Genomic DNA, 16,866 nt, shown 5'->3' on the forward strand with positions numbered 1-16,866 from the left:
CAACAACGAAGACTGGATCAGCCCGTGTCCACATGGAAAGTGAAACTATTTTGAATTAATAAAAAAAAATTAACCCGAGACACTTGAAAACGGATTATTGTTGCATAATTATCCAATAGCTTCATTTGCTAACAGTTTAACATTATTTAACTAATTCCAATGAAATGATAGGGTGTACCACGGACAAAAATGCATGCACAGACAGGCCATCTTAGAAGATGCAGCATTGATAAAGGCAACATTTTTAATTTTCTATCACATGTAGGCCTACTAGAAAGGCGACATATTTTCAAGATTCTCTTATACAAATGTGTTTATATTAGCCATGGTAAAAAGTAAGTTTGCGTCGTCGTTATTGAGCCCATAGTCGGCACGGACTTATCTTTGAGCAACCGTTTTCTGGCAAAGCCAAGCATCATATTGGGATTTTTTCCTCAAAACAGTCATCCTTATATGTATAGAACACTGCCGTGACTGGGACGTCCGCAAAAAATAAAGTGCATCCATTTTTCCCTGACGACTGGATCTTTCAGCGTATTTAAAAAGTAGTTTAAAGTTTTAAATACATTACTTACAGTTTGCGTCGTCGTTGTTGAGCCCAGAATAGACGGCACGGACTATTAACAGTCATCCTTAAAATGTATAGAACAAACGCTTAAACTAACACTGCCGTGACTGAGACGTCCGCAAAAAATAAAGTGCATCCATTTTTCCCTGACGACTGGATCTTTCGCAGCGTATTCAAAGATGTTGTTTGTCCACAGACAGGAACAGCACATCTGCGGCGTCGTAATCTCCCTGTACACAGACCCACTCGCTGTCCGTCCACTGAACACTTGTGAGGCGCGCGGCGCGCGGGCGCGACAACGATATATGAAGTGAGCGTAGTTGTCTTGCGCTTTAAGCGTAACTGTCTTCTGCTGGAGGCGGTCATTATGCAAACGCTGGTACGTCACTTCGTACCGTGACGTCACTTCTTACCATGGATCCAGAACGAGCTGTATTTAGAGCTTGATTAAATAAATGATTCGTTTATAATGGGGAGGGCGTCTTAAGCTATGAAACTTGCAGGACGTTTTAATGGTACAAAGACCTCTTATATACCAAAAGATCAAGGCAAATTTGGTTTCTCATGTCATGACCCCTTTAAATGAGGAACATTATGACTTCACAAAGCCCAGAAAAAAACGCGTTGTAGTCCAAACGAGTAGATCGTTGTAGTTCTTGGAAAGTGGATTCTGTTAAATAAAATAACTCTATTTGGAGTGGATTTTGAGCTTTGCAACCTTTCAGATCTTCTTTAAGCTCAAACAGCAACATTACATACTAACTAAAGTTGAAAAAGTAAAAAAGCATAATAGGTATGGAGTACCAAACCTACAAAAATTAAAAGTAAATCAATGAATAAATAAATAAATGAATAAATAAACAAATAAATGTGCGAAGAAATGTAAAAAAAGAAAAAAGAAAAAAAAGACTTTTATTTCCTTATTTATGTATAATTATATTTTTCCACATTTATTTATTTATGCATTTATTTATTTCCACTTTAATTTATTTTCACATGTATGTATTTATGTCTACATTTATTTATTTATTACTCTGTATGCTAATGAGGGGGGCGTGTTTTACCTCAGACATAGCAATCGAGCTCAGAGTGGCAGTGCTGAAGCTTTGAGGCCACAGTGACACCTTGTGGTGTGACCAAACAATACGCAAGAGGTTTGTGGACGTGACTTTACAGGTCACGCAGGAAATAAATGACTTAGAGATGGGCAATATGGCCAGAATCTTATATCACGGTTTATGTCCTTTAATATCGCCCTAACTATAGCTATAGGTTTACCATAGGCCTACTCTTTATTCCGGAGATCCGGACATGGCCGTAAAACATCAGCAGGTCGGGATTTCTAAAATGTCTGGGCACACGTGAACAGAATCCGCTGATAACAGACACTTTGACACGGAAGCGCGTCAAATTATCCACTATTAACCACATTTTATGCCATGCATTGTAGATCCGTTTACAGAAGCTTACTGCATTTTTAATGTATCTTCCAAAAATAATGTTGACAGCAACAAACTTTTCCATAAAAAGGTGATATTTCCGCTATAAATTGATTTTCTGGGGCATTTTTTAAAACCTTATTAAATAGTAGGCTATATGCATCATCATGTAGCCTATAAATTCTTAAGTTTAACTGATCAATTCAGTTAATAAGGCACTACTATTATAGGGCTGTTACCAGTAAAATAAAATCAGTTTCAACAAAATCCATCTTCACATTGACTGCATATGTGGGACGTGCAGACGCTGACTCTGAATGGCATTAGATATTATTTAGGCTATACAGACTGTTAATGCAGAGGAGCCATGGATGCATTTACAATTGCATAAATTAACACAAAACTTGTATTTGGAACAATAATTTTATTCTGGACCACGACAAATCTTTATTTTATGAAAACTGGGTTCAATATAATTGTGTTCCTTATTGGACATGATAATTTTTAAAATGCCTACATGCATTTTTTGCATGCATTTTTTTATATATAAAACTTTAAAACTAGTCAAAAATCATGTAATAAATATAAAACACATTATATTTTTTATTTTTCTCTTGATTAGTTTAACTGTTCAAAGAAGTATTCATTAGGATACCTTTGAAGCCTTTTGGTAGTCTACAGTAAAGTCAAAAAAGAGATGTTGGCACCATAAAAAAATCACCAAAGAGCTGTAAATATCAAACAAAAATATTATATTTAATTTAACATCTTATCATTGTTTGTAAACTATCATAAAAGATCAACCAGTCAAAAGTTTCGAACCCAAAGTTTCTCTACTGAACGCTACGCAAAACTTTTCTGAGAGAACGTAATTTTTCCCCTTTAGAGCACTAGTAATCTGAAGAAGTGTGTATCTGGATCAGGGTGATCATCAATCCAATTTTGCTTTGAAAAACTGGCACAAAAGAAAGATGGATTACCTGATCCTGGATAGCAAAACTTGGGATTTCCAAATGCAGATCATTCTGATGATCCAGATTCAACTTTTTGAACAACTGGGCCCTGACGATTAACGACGGCCGAAGACATTGACACGGTAGTGTCAACAAAAGTTTTGATGTCATCCGCAGCCGCAGTGTGTCAAATTTGTAGGAGAGAAATACGAGCAAAAAGGTGTCAACACCACAAATCTTAGGAATCACCCGAAGAGTTTGCCGAAGTTTTGATGTCATCCGTTGTTTTTAGATTTTCATAGCGAGTGAGAAGTTGTGAGATGTTGTGACCCCAGTTAGATGCTCTCTGAAGCCAGAGAAAGCCAACATGCTAGTGTTTCTTTCCTGAAATCTACCAAGACATTATGGAGGAGGATTGGTGTTGTTTGGGAATGTGACTTTTATGGCCTGTTCTGTTATGGTCATAGTTTATTGTGATTATTTGTTTTCTGTTATTTACAGAATTTTGACATTTCTGAAACATGTTTATTTGGGAATGAGACGTTTACCGTTCAGTCTTTTCGTTTTATGTTCACTTTATTGTGATTGTTTCTATTCTTATTTTCACATGTTTTGTGCCTTTGTGTGCCACGAACCTGTGTTATTTCCAGTTTAAAAGTAGTTTTCCGCAGTTTTCCTAAAGTATGGAGGCGCTTGAAAAAGCATTTAGTTGCGTTCTAGACGGTGGGACAAGTCTGTGGCAAAACCTCAAGTGTTTTCCACAGACCATTCAGATAAAAAGAAGGTTGAAAGCACTTGTTAGAGGCACGAAACTTATTTTAATGTTAGGTAAGTACCTATTACCAACATAATCCAATCTGAATTGAATTAATTTAATTAATAAATCATTCAACCGGACCTAACTGTTATTATATGTGTTTGCACACGTGATATCAGCAAGTAACGTAATACACAGCGGTGTGTAAATCGAGTTACCCTTCCCACTCCTGCTAGTTTTACTGAGATGTCTTATCCCGTGCGAGTTGGCCATTATTATTACAAACGTCCTGTGGTACAATTACATTACTCCATCTACCCTTGCTAAACCAATTCTGTCCGAATAGGGCTTTAGACAATGAATCGTCAGCCATGTCATAATGGTGCTAGCCCTGCTCTAGGCCCAGGGTTGGGAACCACTCAGTGTCTGAACTGATCCTTCACTAATCCCACTTTAAAACCACTACTGATCAGTTCTACATTGACAGCTGTTGCTACCCTCCACATTGTCCCATAATGCAAGTCGGGTTGCGTAATACCATAATTCCTTTAACAATTCCTGGTTGTTAAAGCAGTTAAAACTATTTGGAGACTCTATTTTTATGTTCTGTAAAAGTAACCACAACGGCATGGCTTCAACAGTTAAAGATGGTTAAGTAAAAGTAAAACGTAGGTATCTAGAGAGAATATATATATGCAGAAAACGCACTGTGCAATATCACACTAAACAGTATATTATTTTATCAAACCTTCAAATACATCGAAAGTCCATGATGTGGATTATGCTGATTTGTATTTATTTACTGAATCAGATGATAGTGTGATAGTACTGTTAGTAAAGAGGTTGCTAGACCGTAACCCTGAACTTATCTCTACAGGACATTGGTCCTCAAGGAGCAGATTTGGACACCCTTAACTTACACTTATTATATCACTTATAATTGCTTTCAGAAGGGACTTTTCTGTTTAAAGTTTAAAAGGGATCAAAGGGGACACTTTGTCAGAACGCCATATTGGCTTCACTCTAACAGTGGTAAAACATCAAATCAAATTAAAGCTGCAAGCAGCGATTGCGGGCCCAAGCCGGTGGCACCGCCACCCTGGTGCCTTTAGTTCCACTAAAGGCACCGGGTGGCGGTGCCACCAGCTTGGGCCCTCCATCGCTGCTTGCAGCTTTAATTATATATATATATATATATATAAAAAAAAATATATATATATATATATATATATATATATATTATGTAAATTATTTTTTCCCCCTATTTTTAACATATATATTATTATATATATAATAATAATAATATATATTATTAACATTTTTGGATGCTAAACTATTCTTTTTATAGGCTTTGTACTTTGTACACTTTGTACACTCACGTTCCAATATAGAAAAATGATCCTCTTCAAATGCACAAAAATGTGCTTGGAAACATCACAGTGGAGCGGTTCTTACTATGAACGGCACAAACTGTACAACTGACTATTTAAACAGAGCAGTGTAATTTTTATATGTAAGGTTGACTATTTTATTATTATATTTTATTAAGGCTATAATGAACATTCTGCGATGTCAAGATGGCAATGCTGGAATGCTGTGTGTGTGTGTGTGTGTGTGTGTGTGTGTGTGTGTGTGTGTGTGTGTGTGTGTGTGTGTGAGGCTCGATCGAACAATGGAGACATAAAAACATACTCCGTCATTTTGTTCATACAGAACACAACATTGTGCTTTTGTTAAACTATAAACTCTTGTCAAACTGTAACCTACAACTGTCACCCAACCAAAATCACACACACACCCCCTCCCCTCCCCTCCCCTAAACCCTCCCCTCCCCTCCCCTTCCCTCCCCTCCCCTCCCCTCCACACACAGACAGACACACACACAGAGAGAATGGCAGAGAGACAGAGAGAGAGAAAATACACATTCAAACCACAATATCTGACTTCCTGTTGGTCGGAGCTAATGACTGTAAATTAGAAAGTTGTCCGGATCGAAGAGAAGAATATACGTACCGAGTTTGGTTACTGTAGGTAAAACTATAACTAAGTTATAACACACTTTATGCATCCTTTTTTAATCATAAATTTGTTTCCTCGCCACGGCCGAAGCGTTCGAGATATCAAAAATCCCCTGGCAATTTATCATCCTCCATGTCTTGTCTTCATGCTGACCGAGTTTCGTGGTCATCGGATAAATTCTCTAGGAGAAGTGTTTCAAATGCGAGAGCTAGCGTTCTCCAATCAACCCGTAATAGCCGACTTCCTGTTGGGCTGGCGTAAAACTTGACCCAGGGAAAGTTGTTCGGCCCGATTAAATCTATATGTGTACCGAGTTTCATATTAATTCATGCAAGCGTGTTTGATATACGGACAAGTGTTCGAATCCCATTCCAGGGGGCGCTGTCGAGCCCCCCTGCCACGCCCGGGTCCCAGCTTCAGCCTGGCCCTAATGGGTTCTGACCTGTGTGCAAAATTTCAAGAGTTTTCGAGCATGTTAAGGCCCTCAAAAGTGCCAGAGATTTTGCACACAGCAGAGAAAGGGTTAAACTAAACTAGCCCCCCTCCTCACACACACACACACACACACACACACACACACAGAGACGCAGAGGGGCAGAGGGAAAATGCTCCAAACAGTACACATTCAAACCAAAATATCTGACTTCCTGTTGGTCGGAGCTAATGACTGTAAATTAAAAAGTTGTCCGGATCGAAGAGAAGAATATACGTACCGAGTTTGGTTACTGTAGGTAAAACTAATACCCCATTTTTGACTAAAGGTGGCGCTACTGAGCCCCTTACCACGCCCGTTTCTGAAACTTTGCACATGTCTATTACACAATAAATGTCAAATGCATGTTGAGTTTCATGCAATTTGAAGCATGTTAAGAGCCTCAAATGCATCCAAAAAGAATATAAAAGTTTAAAGCGTTGCCATGGCGACAGTATTAAAGATATCAATAATCCTTTCACAGGTCTACATCTGTCGTGTGTTTACATTATACAGATGAAGTTTGAAGCAAATCGGGTAAAAATAAGAGGGTGATTTCAAAGCATTTCGAAAGTGACACACTTCCTGCTGCCAGTTGGTGGCGCTATAACTTTGACTCACAATAGTCACATCCACGTGATCGGCCTCTTACAGCGAACACACTGCTGAAGTTTCATCAAGATCAGTTAATGTATGAGGATGTTATAACACACTTCCTGTTTCCAATATTCGCCATAAATTCGTTTCCTCACCACGGCCAAACCGTTCGAGATATCAAAAATCCCCTCGCAACTTTTCATCCTCCATGTCTTGACTTCATGCACACCGAGTTTCGTGGTGATTGTTTGAATCGTCTAGGAGGAGTATTTTAAATTCCATTGCATGTGTTTTTTAAACTACGCCAAATAGCCGACTTCCTGTTGGGCTGGGGTAAAAAGTCAGAGCATGAAGGATATATGAACCGATGAGATCTATAAGTGTACCGAGTTTCATATTATTTCATGCAAGCGTGTTTGATTTATGGACCAAGTTTTCGGACCCCGTTCCAGGGGGCGCTGTCGAGCCCCCCTGCCACGCCCGGGTACCAGCTTCAGTCCGGCTCTAATGGCCGCGGGTTCTGACCCGTGTGCAAAGTTTCAAGAGTTTTTGAGCACGTTAAGGCCCCCAAAAGTGGCAAAAACCTTGAAAAAAAATTTATTATAAAGAAGAAGAAGAAGAAGAAGAAGAATAACAAAAAACCCTTAGAAGAACAATAGGGCTCTGCGCCCTTTCAGGGCTTGGGCCCTAATTAAACATAAAAAAAAGGTCAGCATGAAATTAAAGTCAATCCACGGTTATGTTAAATAAAAAAATAAAAAAGTTAACTTCATAATTTATAATCATAATGTCATAACTTAATCTTCCGGTGAAATGACAGTCTTCTCTCTGGTGACGTATGCTGGACTTCTCCAATCATTTGGTTACTTTCCTATAATCCACTGCAAGCTTGCATCCAGATCTGCCTCCATCAACCGCTGGATAAAACCATGTCCCGCTCTAAAAAAATTTTCTTTTTCAAATAACAGTTTTACTTGGATACTTCATAATATGAAATCAACGGTTACTTGTTACATTTTGATTTTAAGTATAATTCTTAGGGCCCTTTCACACCTACCTTGTTTGGTCCGAATTTTCTGACTTTTCAGTTTGATCCGAATCAAAATTACGGGTGTCCCCCGGACCACGGTCTGGACCAAACAGGTGAAATTTGGTCCGATGAAAAGAGGTAGTCTCAGTCCGGATCAAACTTAACAAAGGTTTGGTTTGTTTCTAGTGTGAAAGCATTTTCTGTATGGTTCGGACTTTCAGACCATTTACAGGAAGTTCTGGTGGTTCCCGCGTAGCCGAAGAAGACAGAAGATAGCAGGAAAATGAGCCGTGGTAGCACATGGGGAGAGGAGGAGACAAGAGGCTTGTTTGAGATGCGCCTTGCCTCGCCTGAAATGTATGCGAGAGTAGGCGGCTGCAGTGAGGGGAGGAGTGAAAAAAGCGCAGGCAAGCCGGACAGTTCTCTCTTCTCACAGTGGATCTGACACCTGTGAGATCAAAGATGGATATCGCGGGATTCACGGGATTCACGCTCGTGCACAGTGTTGCTAATCAACTGGATGTAATTTAAGTTCTGTTGCTTTTATATGAAAATAAATATAATGAACAAGACACCCAAAGCCCTGTTATTTAATCCCATTCCAAATACGTGTTTAATTTTTTTTTCTTGAAACAGACATGTGTTTTTATATATAAAAATTACATAATCCATAGAGATCGCACTGTCAGCGAGTTTGGGAATACTCACACATAATTTATACATATAAAAACACGAAATCAGAGTTTTAAATTCAAACATTTTAAAAGAGAACAATACATCACGGTTGGTTAAACCAATGAGCATTAAGCTGTGTCGTCAGCAAGTCGTTTCCCATCATGCTTTTGATCAGCGCAGTCGGTGGAGAGCAACTGCGCGCAACTGCAGAATCCGACAGGTGCGGCTTGCGCTCGCGAGAGTTTTTTGACATACGTCAGCATGACATCAGAGCCAGGCGGACCGCACTCGGACACTTTTCTAACCGGCATGCATCTCGCGCTGATCACCGGTGATCGGTTCTGCGCAGATTTTGCTCATCTCAAACAAGCCTAAGGTTTTTTATTTAAATATGGTCTGACGACATAATAATAAGTCAACTGGAAAAAAACGCTTGCAGTCTTCTCCTCCTTTCCTGCCGGCGGTGATAAAATGTTCACATAACGAGAACGTTCATTTGGCGAATTTGAACTAGCCTTGTGTACCGTAGTTGGTGCTGCAGGTAGTATTGCCACAATAATAACAATATAGTTGCAACGATATGCATCTGTTCATTCATTGTTGTCAAAGTTATCCGCCGAATTGACAACACACTGACGTCAGACGCACGTGCGTTTTACAAACCAATCAATGTCGAGATGCACCCCACATAGATGATGACGACAGGACGCACGTATGTCATGTAAAATTCTTTAGTGCCGTTCGCAAAGACCCGCCCCCCCTTAGTAACTGTCGCTATGTCCGACAAGCTACGCCGCTCTCATGCACACACCATGTTCTCACGCAGTGAAAAACACATTGTGGAGCAGAGAGGACACTGACAACACACTGACAGACAGGACAGACCAGGTTACTTTTTATATGAAACATATTAAACAAAGTCTCACCTTTCAAGTTCGGTCATTTTTAAAAAGAAATTTAAACAATAAATACCGTTTTGTGGCTCTTTAATGTGTCAGAGCCATAGACAGTATATAAGATGGACCCCATAGATTTCAACAGAGAAAAGTGATGCCCATTTGAAGCACTCACTTCCTGATCGCCAGGCGAACTGCACAGACTCAAACGGAGCTTGACGACGTACTGTATGTGATGTGTATGATGTGACGTGGGTCTTCTAGTAGCTGTGCCGAGAGAAATCTGAATCATTCTCTTCCAAATCTCGCGGAGACGGAGAGCGTGATTATTAGTTGTCAATGAGCTATAGCAGCAGGAGCAACTTTATGAATTTCTATGGGCTTCTCCCTTGACTTTATGCCTCCACGTCCCCCCGATTGCTTGCGAGCTTCTCCCCCGGTCTATACGGTAATTTCTCTACAGTGCGACAGAGAGTCGCGTGATTATGACGCAATCGTTAGCCTATTTTTACAAAAACGGCTTCTACGAAGTCATAACATAAGATACAAAGTAATGGAGCCTTTTATACATTGTCGTGTTTCTTTAGAAATAAATAATGGACAAATGGAGTCTTTGGACGCTTCAGATGTAAAGTTATTCACTGTCAAAGTGACGCAAAAATGAATGGGAGTCAATGGAATGCTAACAGCAGGTGAAGTTCTGCTACAATGGCGGCTCCCGCGGAGGCTTCAGTTTCCGGCAGATGGATTACCCCCTTGGTCAGAGCCTCAGTTAAAGCTGCTCGTGAACCGATCATCTCTTCCTTCTAGTTCATTTATAGCATCAAATAAACATGAATTAACATAAGAAGGAATGTTGTTTTTACCGCGGAAAGGCGTCAGTACACTCCGAGTTTCCAAGTTCAAATCCTACCATGTTAATCTACTAACTCTCCTGACTGCTTTGTCGGACTTTGGCGAAGTATGATTGGTCAGATCACCTGTCAATCAAGCTCCCTGCGAAGCAATGTGAACCTAACCAAAACTAATCGAATGTATAAAATGTATCAAAACTGAAATTTTTGCAAAAAAATAAATAAAAATCTGCAAAAAAAAAAAAAAAATGTACAAAGAAATCTGATGCAATGTTAGCAAATATAAATGTAACACCGCAATCAACACTTTTCATTTTCATTTTGTTTAATTGTGCAGGATAATTTTTAGGGCAGTAGCTTCTTTGTTCATTTTGCTGGCATTCTGCTTGAAGAGTAGCCTGGAAATCCAGACGTAAATCTGAAAGATTAATGGTCTGGTGTCGACTAATGAAAATCGGCCAGCTCGAGGGGCGGCACCAAGCATCACTTAGCCCCATACGCTTAGCTACCAGTGGAGTAGTAGTGGGAAGTTCGGTTCATTTTACTGACTCGGATCTTTGATTCTCGTTCAGCAAAATGAACAAATCTTTTTTGAGTAATTTCGTTCATTTCAGCATAATATAATTAAAATGTCATGATAAATAGCCCAACACATTAGTACTTAGGAAATTGTTGATTACATTTGAAAAGTTTGGTACAACTTAAGTTCAGGCTATTGCAGTCTGTTAATTCACCTCACCTCCTGATCCACGGTGTTCTTTCTTTTGCAACTTCAAATTGATCACGTCTACTCTGTTCCCCGCCTCTCGTGTCTGTCTTCGGGTTCGAACTTGAGCGGAGCTAACTGGTAAATTATACTTTTGCCGTATCCGGTCGGCAAAACAGCAAAAACTTCCTTCTTGCAAAGGAACGATTCACGCGCCGTCTTCTGTTCCTCTTTTAGAGAAAAAGGCAAGTCTAAATATTTCATTGTAGCGCCCAAAGCAACTGGTTTCAAACAACTGGTGTTCATCCATAGCCATCTTGCAATGTTTACTAATATGACTAATGTCATCATCTCGCCTCTGGCCCACCTATATCAGATAACCGATGTGATTGGTGCAGCTCAGATAGAGGGGCATATTTAATGAGCATTATTACTCGACACCATAGTAACTCGCTGAGCAAATTCAACTTGTGCTCTCGCGAGAACTCTGGATTTCCAGGGCTTTTCAATTCTGTTCCTACCGGGGAGTTTAGTTCCAACCCTAATTAAACGCATCAGAACCAGCTAATCAAGGTCTTCAGAATTACTGCATTATTACGGGAGGGTGTGTTTGATTAGGGTTAGATCTAAATTCTGTGGGTCGCGGCCCTTTGGGAATAGGATTGAAAAGCCCTGCTGTACACCATGATTGTTGGTGCTTTGTTATGACTAAAACTGCACACTTTTCCCCTTCTATCTTCTCCTGCAGGTTGGTACAATCGTCTGTATATCAACTTCACTCTGCGTCGTCATATCTTCTTCTTCCTGCTTCAGACATACTTTCCCGCCACTCTGATGGTCATGCTGTCATGGGTGTCCTTCTGGATCGACCGACGAGCCGTTCCTGCCAGGGTTCCTCTCGGTGAGATGTCTTAAATTAATTGTGTAACTGCTAACCAAGTCAAGTCACACACAACCACACACACTTGCCTGCCCGAAATTACACATTTTGCGGCATGCACTTTTGAAGAGACTAATCAGACTGATCTCTCTGCAGGCATTATGACGGTGCTCACCATGTCCACCATCATCACTGGAGTGAACGCCTCCATGCCCAGAGTCTCCTACATCAAAGCCGTGGACATTTACCTGTGGGTCAGCTTCGTCTTCGTCTTCCTCTCTGTGATAGAGTACGCCGCTGTCAATTACCTGTCCACGTTGCAAGAGCGCAAAATACAAAGCAGCAGGGTAAGCTAAGCTAAGACAGTTTAGTTATAATTTATTAAGGTGTACTTGTTCTGTGGTTAATACAGCATTTTAGCAAGGCTAATCATTAATATTTAGGGACAAACATAGGGGGACCTGTCGTGTTGGCTACTAGAGATGTGCGGATCATGTCACATCACCAAAATCTGCAGTTAGAAATAAATCATCTAGCAGCAATGTCTGTGAATACAGTAGCAAGTCTCTGTACTTGCTCTGCAGTAGATCTGTAGCAGATCTATTCCGCCATGACCAAATACATTAACATTACCATATTCATTACCATTTTTATGGAATTGACTAGCTATCTGAGGTTAGGGAGCGGGGCCATGCCTCAACCAGTCACCTGACTTCTCAAAACCTTCTTATATCGGGTCGCCCCTTACAGTGCTGTTCGTTCTCTCGAAGTTCACTCACTACGGATTCAGAGATACAGTTTCAGATGACAATCGTTCGATTTTAATTCCACCCCATCAATGATTATCTCACATCTCACCGGGAGCATTCTTGTCCAAAACCATCTCTGACTCGTTCCCAGACTCACTCTTCTTCTTTAAGACCATGAACTGAAATCACCATACTCATAGTGGACGCGGAAGCCGGCTTCATTGTTCTCCTCGCCAGCCACATCCCCAGCACTCAATTCCCGATAACCCTCCTACCAGATCTGAGGACAACATCAGGAACGGGACCGTGGCTCGCCTTCAACACACTCTTAAAAGCAAAGGCATCAACTCCAATCGTTCAGATAACTAAACGAGATTATTCCAACTGTATGCAGCATCCACCAAAACTTCTGTCTAACAAACTCCGAGCCTTCAGCGCTATCGGCAAGAGCAAGCATGCCAGTTTTTTTTGTCCAATCTTCTTGTCCAATCTTCTGTTAAAAGCAGCAGCCATCCCCTATCTCCGTATCACCGGCATATCTCCAGAACACTACTTAATACATTCCTTCCGCATCGGAGCAGCAACCTCAGTGGCCAGACGAGGTATCTCTGACGAGAAGATCCGACTCCTTAGCTGTTGATCTTCAGAAGCTCTTACATTTGTAACAATCTCATTGACCTCCATCAAGCCAAGCTTTCCTCAGCTCTTTCAATCTTTGGGGGTCCTAATCACTCGGCCTACATTTAACTGAGATGATGCCCCCCTCCTGGCCACCAACACCAGACAACCCAGATCAACCTGACTATCATCCCTTTTCCCCTTCCACTTCATCCTTTCCCTATTCATCCCCAACTCTCTTCAATAAATAATTGTTAACATTCATGGTTGTGACATGGTCATTGCTCGTGAATATTCATGTAATGCACTACTATTTTACTTTAATTTTATATTTTAGCTGTAGTTTTATTCTTTGTTTTACATACTCTGAACTGTACCACAATGCCTTATATTTGTCTTGAACTTGAACTAAACTTGGGACATTTTCCGAATCATACAAAAGGCCATATTTGATACAGTAGGCTTAATAGGGATACAATAAGAATTGCATTAGAAAAACTCTTAAGAATTTCCCAGATATTTTCTTTAAACTTTTTTCTTAAGAAGAACATTTCACCTGATCAATCTGATTTACTGAGTGCGTACTGTAATATTACATGTAATATGTGCTTGTATTATCCAGCAATTGCCGTGTTCATGTGGAATGACCCATCCTGGTCAGATGATGATGAGCAGCAGCTACAGTGACATGGACATGATGACCACGGGAAACTACGGCATGTCAGAGCTGAACGGGGACAAACAGGAGCAGTTCCTGGTTCATCTGGTCCTGGATAATGAGAAGGGAACTCAAAGACCTGCTGTAACCTCACAAAACAGAAACAGTTCATTAATAGACACTCATGCCATAGACACATACTCGCGGGTCATCTTCCCCGGAGCGTACTCGCTCTTCAACATCATATACTGGTCCATCTACCTGCAGTGACTGGTGCTGCTTTACTATATGAGTCTCGGGAATGCAAATTACCAATGTAAAACTAAGTTTGTTCTTTTTTATTATGTTGCAACATGTAATACATTTTTGCCAGTTAGCAATAAAAGAATACATGTTACTATATGTGGGCAGTTGACATGACCTGTCATTACAAGAAAAAGTTGTTTTTCTTCTTATATCACTGTAAGGATGAATAGCAAAAAATATAGATTTTTTTCAATAAATATCAAATTGCCTATTCAGATAGTGATTTGTTTAGCAATTTCGAATAAATCTCAGAAATTGTACTTCACTATGAACTGGAAAATACAGAAATGTATCAAATTGTTCATCATAGATCAGGGGGTTACATGGGTACAAGGTACTATGAACACGCCACTCATACTTCCACAAGGAAATATGGTTTACATTATTGTCTTGATACAGCGTATGGGAATCATGTGTCATGATCTGATCATGTGTCAAAATAGCTGAATACCTTGAAATGTACAGTGTTACATTAAAATGACCGTGCATATTATTTGCATGTAATTGCTGAGCGGAGTGAGCGCATATTATTTATAATGTAATATCCATACTTTAACTATTCATTTGTAACACCTCAGAACCACTGAAATGAATTTGTAAATGTAAAAAGATTATTAAAAAAGGTGAAACTTAGACTTAATTGAAAGCAACGTGTTCACATTTTATTGGACACGCTCTGGCAGCAATCGCAGCTTTGAGTGTTTTTGGTCACTAGTTTGGCCATAATGGAAAATATGCTGTTGACTTCTCATAGAGATTTACAGTACGTTTTACATTATTTCAGATTGGATTGTGGCCTGGTGGCAACAAAAATTTAAAACATTTTTTAGTTAAAATCATAAACTATTATTAAGGGGTTCCTTAAAAGTCCCCCTGTAGTCAATACTTATATCCCTTAAAACTCATCTTTGATCACCAAAATTACATTATTAAAAAAAAAAAAATGTCTCTGGAAAAAAACCCTTCATGCCTTAGCTTGAATGTAAAGCCCGCCGAAACATAGACCTGATTGGTTACAAGGTCGTTTGACTTCAGAAACACCAGCTATTTCAAGGTAACTCAAGCCTGCTTCTGCGTCGAATCGACGGCGTACCCCCGGTCCCCCGCAGACCCATTTGCGTCTCCGCGAACCCCTCTCCGACCCCTCCGCCGTAGCTCGACGTGCACCTCCAAAAAATTTTAACTACGTGTCGAGGCGAAGCAAACCGCAAGGGCTGTGATTGGTCAGATTATACATAATTTCTGGAGTGTAGCTTTTCCGGTTTCCCCCTCCTGCTTTACCGGCATTTTTAAAGTGACCACTGCACTGTTTGTTTCATTCGACGCCCCCCCCCCCCGGTGTTATGGCGGTGAAATGCACCGCGATGCAACGCAAGCCGACGCAGAACCATAAAACGGCCACGACGCAATGGAGTTGACGCAGAAGCATAATGAGGCCTTAAAGTAACACCAAGTATCTTTTCCTCTGCGGTCGCCCTACTGGTTGCAAGCGGAATTGTCCATTAGCACTGTCGTAAATAATTTAGCCTACCGCAGCCTACTGTCGCACACGCACTGTTGATCTCCAGCACCGGCTTTGGAATCAACAATGGCCACAGACAAGGTAGAGTATGATGCATGATTTACGCTTACAAAAGCGTCCGAATTTGAGGAAGTGGTGGGGGAAGTAACGTATGCCGTAAAGCACTCGAATTTTGTAGTTCTTTTTGTGCACGGGTTCCGACCCGAAACCCGAAGTTACATAGTGCCAGTAAAAGCGATACAGACCACGTCAGGCTATGGCAGACGTGTCATTTAACTTATTTTAAGTCGATGTACCATCACAAGGGTCTTGGAAATATATTATGAAGGTTGAAAACCTACTTAGTGTTACTTTAAGGCTGATTTATACTTCTGCGTCGAACTGACGCCGTAGCTACGCCGTAGGCTGTGTGTAGCGCGCGTACCCTCCGGCGTACCCTGACGTGCACCTCTCCAAAAATGTAACAACGCGTCAATTCTACGCGGACGCAAGCACTGTGATTGGTCTGCTAGAACCCCTCCCTCGGGTTTCACACGCTCCCTCTGCGTGTGTAATTGCGCCGCAACGCGGACAACGACGCAGAAGTATAAACGAAAACCAACACGTTGCCTACAGCGTAGTGGCTCCGGCGTAGGTCCGACGCAGAAGTATAAATCAGCCTTTAAGGGTAACTAAACCCCTGGTCAGAGCCTGACTCCACCCACTGGCAATATTTGAAAAATGCTGGAAAAGTGGGCAGAGCCCAGTGGAGGGGGGCGTGCACCTGAGACGCGTCTCTCTATAGGCAAGGGCGTGGTTAGCTGGTACCCTCTTACATCACATGGTACCACAACTGCCAATAGGAAAATTAAACTGCAGTAGCCACCGTTCAACCTGAAGAGGGCAGCACTCAGATGTTTTTACACCATATATTGTAGAATTAAAACACTTTATACCCAAATGTCAAACAAAATTACTTGAATCAATGAACAGCATTAATAAAGCCCCAGTCTTACAGATCATTAACAAAAAAAAAGTTGATTTAGGGTTTAGAGACCCTTTAAGGAGAAAATACTCAGCAATGGTGTTGACTTATGAATTTGCACATGGTTTGTCTTAAAACACATTAACACCACATAGACATATAAACAACATTAAAATCTTGATTTGGGACTTTAGCTTGAGGGG

At 40.6% G+C, this 16,866-nt stretch overlaps 1 protein-coding gene across 2 annotated transcripts in view; it reads left to right on the top strand.

Moving 5' to 3' along the window:
- Nucleotides 1-14,820, top strand: part of gabrr1 (gamma-aminobutyric acid type A receptor subunit rho1) — a 29,805-nt gene extending 14,985 nt beyond the window's left edge. Inside the window, exons 8-10 of one of the 2 annotated variants that reach the window (XM_079639074.1) lie at nucleotides 11,715-11,867; nucleotides 12,003-12,193; nucleotides 13,836-14,820. In XM_079639074.1, coding sequence (XP_079495200.1) covers nucleotides 11,715-11,867; nucleotides 12,003-12,193; nucleotides 13,836-14,141 — 650 coding nt within the window. In that variant the 3' untranslated portion in view covers nucleotides 14,142-14,820. The remainder of the gene's footprint in view (nucleotides 1-11,714; nucleotides 11,868-12,002; nucleotides 12,194-13,835) is intronic. The other variant, XM_079639075.1, reaches the window with a different exon arrangement.
- Nucleotides 14,821-16,866: the final 2,046 nt, after the last annotated feature.

This window comes from Phoxinus phoxinus, assembly GCF_949152265.1.
Source record: "Phoxinus phoxinus genome assembly, chromosome: 16".
Classification (NCBI taxonomy): Eukaryota; Metazoa; Chordata; class Actinopteri; order Cypriniformes; family Leuciscidae; genus Phoxinus; species Phoxinus phoxinus.